This window comes from Eriocheir sinensis, chromosome 16 (assembly GCF_024679095.1).
Source record: "Eriocheir sinensis breed Jianghai 21 chromosome 16, ASM2467909v1, whole genome shotgun sequence".
Classification (NCBI taxonomy): domain Eukaryota; kingdom Metazoa; phylum Arthropoda; class Malacostraca; order Decapoda; family Varunidae; genus Eriocheir; species Eriocheir sinensis.
The window spans coordinates 1,230,386-1,238,769 of record NC_066524.1 but is presented as its reverse complement, the minus strand read 5'-3'; the positions used below and the strand labels follow the sequence as shown (position 1 = coordinate 1,238,769).

The 8,384-nt window shown below is 44.8% G+C and overlaps 1 protein-coding gene across 1 annotated transcript; it reads left to right on the top strand.

Annotated features, from left to right (window-relative positions):
• Window positions 1-1,891: 1,891 nt before the first annotated feature.
• Window positions 1,892-3,781, top strand: LOC126999177 (3-hydroxybutyrate dehydrogenase type 2-like; the record flags this gene model as incomplete). The annotated part of the gene is given in 4 exon segments (XM_050861506.1): window positions 1,892-2,046; window positions 2,562-2,640; window positions 2,761-2,853; window positions 3,432-3,781. Coding segments are annotated over 4 exon segments (381 nt in total), but the record flags the coding sequence as incomplete, so codon positions are not given.
• Window positions 3,782-8,384: the final 4,603 nt, after the last annotated feature.

Below are 8,384 nucleotides of genomic sequence, written 5' to 3'. Positions count from 1 at the left end.
TCGAAAGATATGTCGACGACATCTTCATTAGCCAAGAAACTGAGATCCAATGCATCAATAGCATCAATGAATTCAAGACCAACTCCTGCCTTAACTTAGCCAACGAAACAAAATTGAAGAAAACAAGAAGTTATCTTTCCCCGATGTCATGGTGCACCGCGAAGATGTTGGTGGGAGCGAGTGTTCTAAGTGCTAATCGGTTCACGGATAGAGAAAATCATATCCGCCAGGGTTACTTTATTAGACAAAACTTACACAGCTCATCACGACAAGGACAACACATAGGATAGGTGTTTGTTTGTGTATGCGTTTGTGTGAATGTTGTTTGTGTAGGTTAACATTTAAGTGTTGGTGTATGTGTGGAACAATGTGTAACGGTGGACAACAAGAGAACGTGGACGGACAGTCAAAGGTAAACGAATACAAGGAAAGTTAACGATGAAGACGCGACAAGACAGACTGGCAGACACAGTGACGATGGACATTACATGAAAACACTGAGAATCTTAGTCTCTCTTTGCAGCACCCCATTTTCTTGTCACTGAGGGGAAGGAACACGGAATTTGAGCGGTGACTGCTACAAAGACACATATAATTCAACGGAAGTGTATATCAAGGCTGTCAACCTCTTGATTTGTCTCAACGGCGCCAGCGAATGCTCCGAGAGATATCGGAGCAGTGTCATTAGCGCATTAGTCAAGAGAGCCCTCACTCAGACGTCCACATGGGCTGTCGCGAATACCGAGCTTCATAGTTTCCCTGCTGCTCGTCAATAACAAATCTTCAAAAAGAAATCTACGACGTGATCAGATGACGATTCGACAACATGAATAATGAACCACAAGAGCAAGACGCCCCGAACATCATCCTACACTTCAAGAACACCGTGTCATCAGCGTACAAAGAGGACGAGCCAGAGAGGCCAGGCTCGACCTCATCATTCACTACAACTCAAGATAAACTGCCAACCTGATCATGAACAGCTGTCCACCTCCAAGAAGTTCATTATAGTAAACTAATTTTAATGAGTCCGTTGAAGCGTTGGCTCCTGATAGTCCTTTCCTCCCCTCTGCTCTGCCACACAGTCCCAACACCTATCTCTTCCTCTCATATGTTAGCTATATGCAACATATAAGAGGAAAAAATAGGTTTTCGGACTGTGTGGCAGAGCAGAGGGGAGGAAAGGACCCGCGGGAGCCATCGCCTCAACGCACTGGCTAAAATGGTTTCAATATACAAGAGGTGAACGTTGTTTACCTACACACACGTACTTTTGGTGATCGCAGTACCCTACACCCGCGGTACATCGGCGTCACCACGCCGATGACTCTAAATTGCATTACTCTACAACATTTAACAGAACCCTTCCCCCCCAACAAAAGTTAACAGACTTTAGGCTGGAAGCTGTAGTACACTTAGCCTCAGACCTTGCTGTCATTTCTGAACGTAGCTCCCGCTGCACCGCCGCACTCGACTTCCTACTCTTGCTCAACACTATTACTGTCTAAATCCCCTATACAAGTTTTAACCAGAATGTACATTATTTTGTCCCTTTCACTGGTAAACTTTGAAGTAGCCTTTCTTCGCCTCTAGATATTTCCTCCTGCCTTCGACTTGACCTCTTTCAAGAGTGGAGTATCAAGCCACATCCGCTTCCGAATTTAAACATATTTTGAATACTTCTCTATTTTGTCTTATGGGAGCAGTGCTAGTGGCCTTTCTTTGTTTTTGCACTTGAGCCGCTTCCTTTACTGTAAAAAAAGGTACTCTTAACACATACTTTAAACAGCCTGAACACAACTAACTATTTTATTTACGTTCGTCAGTAGCAAATGTTCGAAAGGCACAAATAAACATGTATAGCCTATGCTTTTATTTTGCACAAGCACAGATGATCAGTCGCGGCGGTGGATCCATCATCAACATGGCTTCAGTATCTAGTTCCATGCATGGTTTCGAGCGTCGCTCTGTATACGGTGCCGCCAAGGGTGCCGTCATCGGGCTGACAAAGGGTATCGCTAGAGAGCACGTGCACCAGGGAATCAGGTATCTTGATAATACTTTTGTTCAACACTAACTACAAAGCCATGTCTTCCTCATAAGTTGCTAACATACTCTGTAGTGAGCTTGAACATGAATTGGATGTTTAAGACATCACACAATGATTTTAGTAAGCATCATTTAGAAAACCTCACCGTCCCCGTGGTGCAGTGGTTACGAACCTGCATGGCTATGTTCGAATCCTGGCCTTGGCAGTCAGTGAGCAATCCACCCACCTATATTTATTCTTTCCCTCTTGGTGGTACGTAAATGGGTACCTGGGGAAATCAGGGGAAGGTATACTGTGGTGACCTGGCGCTTTGTTCCGGGAAAATCGGTTCTCATCCACCACAGACTAGCGGGCCAATAGTACGGTGATGAACACAGTGGTCACGCGCTGCTAATATAGGGTATGCTCCTCGCTTTACCTTTCCCGTTTATTAATAGAAAAGTCTGTCAACTCGACATTGCTTGTCCGGTAAAAAAAAAAAAAACAGCATTTCCCATCTATCTTCACTCAGGTGCAACATTGTGTGCCCGGGACTCGTGGACACACCGGGCTCTTCTTCCAAAGTCGGTAAAGTAACTGCCGTGGAAAAGGTAAGTATCAAAGAGGTGGGTTCACATGTTGTAATGGGCGTCAGCAGTGGCCAAAAGTACTGCATATGTATAGCTTTGAAAACCGTGTATCGGAAAGCTAACTCGCGGCTATTTTGGCAGAAATACGTGGATCACTTGAAGAACAACTTGATTGGCCGTCTGGCAAGGGCTGAGGAGGTTGCCAACTTGTGTGTCTACTTGGCCTCCGATGAGGTGAGTCCACCCTTGGCAGGGGTGCTTCCGGGTGTTGGTGAGGAGGCACATTATCTTAATAGTGGTGATAAAAAAAAATCATGAACACAATCACTACATCACAGACTAATATTATAAAGCTTTTACGCATCCGTTCAAGGTATATTCAATAAGAACATTCGTAATAGTAATAATAACATTTATTTTCGCTATTTTTTTAATTGATATTGACTGGGGAATATAAACACGTATTTAATGAGGTACAAAGAGAGGGCAATACAACTTTAATTAGACATTGATCAAACTGCATTCCCCCAAAAAAATGTGCATCGAGACAAACCTAAACTGTCAATGACACTACCGCCACGATTAGTCGTCTGTATTCTAAGCACCAACACACGTCATCGACCATTACAATTGAGGAAACAAACAGTCGCCACTCATCTTCCCCATGCTCCGAGAGGCACGTCAATCACCACAGCTTTGTATTTACTGGGCATGACATTCCAGAAGGTATGGAATCATTATTCTAAATTTACTAATTATATTGACAGACAACGCAAACCATAGTTAATAAAATGTCTTGTTTTTGCCACCAGGCTTCCTATCATACCGGAAGCGAGTTTGTCATCGATGGAGGACTCACAATTTAAGGCGCGACACCTGTAATCATGAAAAATCAAGCTGATTATATTGCCATCAAAATATCGACACCAAGAAGCTCTTTAATGAAGATAAAAAAACACTGCAAATGGCCATTAACTTCAAGGATACATCGCAGAGAGCCAAAGCGACACAAGACAAAGCGCCACAACAGCGCCCTGCTCACCCTGCCTATACAGCTGGCGACAGCGTTCCCTCCATCCAGTGCTGTAGGGTATGCAGAAACCTCATTATTTGAATTAAAATACAAATGATTAAAAAATAATACATTAAAATACTAAGGCCATGTCAAAGTGTTTCATTTTGCTGGAGGGTCAAAATAGCTAGGTTTAGAGAATGCTGTAGGAAAATGTCTTCAGCATATAATAATGACATTGGTACCCATGAAAATGAAGACTGTGCAACCTTATAACTTATGCTGTTAAATAAAGATGGACTTCTAACCCAACCTAGAGGAGTTTCTAGATGAAGACACTTCACATGAGCATATAGTAATCTAGCCTATCACCGCTGAAATAGTTATATTTCCCCGCATTTTAAAATCTCAGAAACAAGTAATAATTATAATGGAAACGGTTACCAGAGTGATGATTAGCAAATACAATCTAAACAAATCATGTGTTAACTTTTAGAGTGGGTCGGGTGTGATTCCAGAATTTTACCAAGACAGGTATGGCTCACCAAAAGCTAGCTTCTGTTCATTTAAACTCTTGTAACACGTCCAGTCTATTAAACTGTGGCCTTGATGAGGTTGTGAAATATCCAGAGTCTGTAATAACAGCTAGAGCCCTGTGGGAGAGATCACATCCAATAATGTTGGCCATAAGGCCCACAGCTTCCCTCATCAGCTTCGAAGTCTGGACCTTAGGTGAACGATTGTTTCAGTCCTTGTAGCTGTGCCTCTCTCATAATGATATCCATAGACAGTACAAAGGGAGGACGGTTATGACAGCAAGACACACACAAGGGCAGTGTGTGTGTGTCTTTGTCATAACCGCTGGTTTCCTCCCAAGACGACTGACTATTAGCACACCTTGTCTTCTTAGCCCTCTTGCAGTTAAATTATACACTTTGTATCCCCTCTGTGGCATGTTGCAACAGCCAAAGGCTAGGCACCACCTAAAAATAAGAAAAAATGACCCGCGAGACATCGTGCTTTGAAGTCGGCGCGATTTTCGAAGGGGCAATAATGGCGCCCCGCAGCCTTATACACAGGCCAGCCTATATCGGGACTCTCTCTATCAAGGGACTCTAGTTACTATCCCCCCTTTAGCAAGGTGGAAGGAGTGTGTGGTGTGTAAGGTCCTGGCAGTACCCAGATGTACACTATAATGAGCATGACCTTTCGAATGTCGGGAGGGTGGTACTTGCTGGCGATTGTGAATCCTACTCGTGATGACGCCGTGGTGAATTACACACACACACTATCAAACACACACACACACACACACACACACACACACACACACACACACACACACACACACACACAAACACACACTCGCGTGCGCGCGCACACACACACACACACACAAACACACTGTTAGTGCGAGGATATTATTAACCACTCGTTAGGTCAGTCTCGCGGTTCGTCGACTCCCCAATCACACCACGAAGAGGTGGTGCGAGGACTCTCGTGAGTTGTCGATTGTTATGCGGCCAAAACCTCCCAATCCGAGACTACCAATACTATACCCGAGAGGTATAGTCACGCAACGGAATAAATAAAAACGCTAAAATAAATAATTACTTTAATATAAATAACTAAGTCACTGATATAAATCACGCCAAGGAACATAAGTAAAAAAAAAAAAAAACGAGAGACGGTACCGAAGGCAAGGGGGTTATCTCTCCACTTACGACGGAAAGACTATTGCACCCAATAACAATGCCACAACTTAAGAAAAGATAACAGGGCTAATATGTCAGCAACCACACAAATACCACACAACCACAGAAATATCCTACACCGCAAGCAGACTACCGGTGTTAGCAAAAAGTAAACACGTAGAAATAATTGTAAACCGACACAATAGTTACAATGCAGCAACGGACGTTAACACCACCAAAAAGACACAACACAAACAAACACTAAATGTAACTCCAGTGCCCAGCAGTCACAAACACACCAAGTTATAAGTCACGGTACTCCCGCATGACACACTGAAAAGGAACACTAGAGCACAAAACAAGCAAGCGAGGCAAATACTACACTCGCAATTAGTATTTACACTTAAACACAAGTCTCTGTGTGCAATACAGGCTCGACGTTACATTCACGTTACCAAAGCGCTACTAAACGGAGCCTAAGCGCTGATCGGTCAAGCCAAAAAGCACTGAATGGCACAGACTGATATACAGTCGGACACAATCACGAGGCACTAAGCGTGTCCCGGAGTCAGTTCAGTCCACGTACAAGCTCGCTGATAAGCAAGTTACCAGCGATGTGTTCGCTACGGTGGTTCCTGAAGAGGCTGCCTTAAACTGCTGAGGCGAGGCAGGAGGTAAAGGAGGTTCGGGGGTCCGACTGTTTAGTCAAATGAAATGAAACCTACTAACGGGAACTGAACGAACATTTGAATCATACGAGAAACAGTGAAGCAAGGAGCCAACGAGGGAGGGGAGGAGTTATAGCCTCTCACAGGTACTCACTTCGTTACTTTACATGCCTTTCAGCAACTTATCCCTAACAGTTTCCTCCACCCCAAGGGGAAGAAAGCCACTTTCTTCACCCTAGGTAGGTCTTGACAAGACGTCAGCTATTACATTATCACTTCCCTTGACATGTTTGACTGATACATTGAGATTTTGTAGAAACAGAGACCACCTCAACAACCTATTGTTTTTGTGCTTAAAGTTTGACAGGTACGTTAGGGGCTTATGGTCCGTAACAAACACAAGTGGTCTGGCTGGAGAAGCATAATAACTAAATTGGGTGAGGTCAAGTACAATGGCGAGAAGTTCCTTCTCAACAGTGGAGTAACGAGTCTGAGGTGGTGCGAGTTTACGGCTGAAATACGCAACACGTCAATCCACCCCTCCGTCGTCCTCCTGCAGCAACAGAGCCCCTACAGCAGCCTGACTGGCATCGCAGGCCAGCTTGAAGGATCTGCAAAAGTTAGGAATACGCACTATAGGGCGTGCACACAAAATAACCTTATGATTAAGAAAAGCATCCTCACATTCATCCCTCCACAAAAATTTACATTTTCCCTTCAAAAGGTCAGTCATAGGCTTGGCTATATGGGCAAAATTACAAATATATCTCCTGTAAAATCCAATCATATATACCCAAAAACCGCCTTAAAGCCCTCCTGTTGTTGGGAGCGGGCAATTCAAGGATACTAGTAATTTTAGAGTCGACAGTAGCCATAGTTCTACAGCCAACAAGATAGCCCAGGTAGGTCACTTGAGCATGACCGAAGTCATACTTCTTTAAATTGATGACTAAGTTAGCCTCTGTCAAGGCCTGAAAAAGCTGCTCCAGCCTTGGAAGGTGTTCCTGCCAATCATCAGAAAAAAATCAAAACATCATCAATGTATACGGTGGTGCCAGGAATGTGGCCCACCACTTCATTCATCAGTGATTGAAAAGCCGTTGGAGCAGTGGACAGACCAAAAGGCAAGACTTATTGAAGATAAGTGTGTCCTAAGGCACCTATCTGTTGGGCACGTGAGGTAAGACCTATTTGCCAAAACCCTTTTAACAAGTCAATCTTGGAAATACATTTAACCTGACCTGCAGCTTCTACACAATCATCAATACGGGGGAAGAGGATAAGAATCCTTCATTATTACATCGTTTACCTTACGATAATCTACACAAAACCTGGGAGTGCCATCTGGCCTAGGAACAAGATGACATGGACTAGACCATTCACTGTGGGTTTTCTTAATTAGCCCTATGTCCAACATGAACTCTATCTCCCGTTGGAGATTGGCACGCTGCTCGGGGTGCACCCTGTAAGGGGACTGCTTTATATGTTTCGCGTCACCCACGACTATGTCATGAACAACTATAGTAGTGTGGCCCGGATGGTCACGAGTAACTTGTGGGTAGCGACACAAAAGGCGACAAATGTCCGCCTTCTGTTGGGCAGCAAGGTGTTGAACCTTCTCTACCAAGTTTGCCTTTACCTGGGAATTGTGACGCCAAGCTCCCACTGAAGAGAGGTCCAGGTGGATAAGTCAGCGTCAGCGAGGCACACAGGCACAGGAGCGGCGGAGCCAGGTGCCGCGTGATAAGGCTTCATCGTATTCACGTGGCATAAGCGTTGGGCTCGACGCCGGTCAGGGGTAGCTACGACGTACGTGGTGTCACTTATCTTTTTAATGACCTGATAATGACCACTAAACTTGGCAGCTAACGGGTTCCCCTGCATCGGTATTAAAACCAAAACCTCCTGGCCTGGGTGGAACTCTCTTCGCCTGGACTTCAAGTCATGCCTCTGCTTTGACTTGTCTTGGGAGTGACTCAGGTTCTCGGCTGCCACCTGCCAACACCTCAACAGACGCTGTCTCATGTCCCCGACCAAATCGAGGACGGACAGGTCAACCTTACCTTGTTCAAGCAGTTTGTCCCTTACGAGGCACAGTGGTCCCCGAACAGTGTGGCCAAAGACCAATTCAAAAGGAGAGAAGCCCGTGCTGGCACTGGGCATGTCCTTCAAGCAAAACAAAACGAAAGGCAAGTCGTCGTCCCAGTGAGTCGAATTTTCAAGACCCACCTTGGCCAGCGTCGCCCTTAAAGTTCTGTGCTGGCGTTCCAAGGCTCCCTGACTTGCAGGATGATAGGGGGAGGAAACTGCATGGTAAATTCCTAACTCCTTAACAAATTTAGAGAACTCTGATCTAGTGAAATAAGAGGCACCGTCAGTTTGAATCTTTAC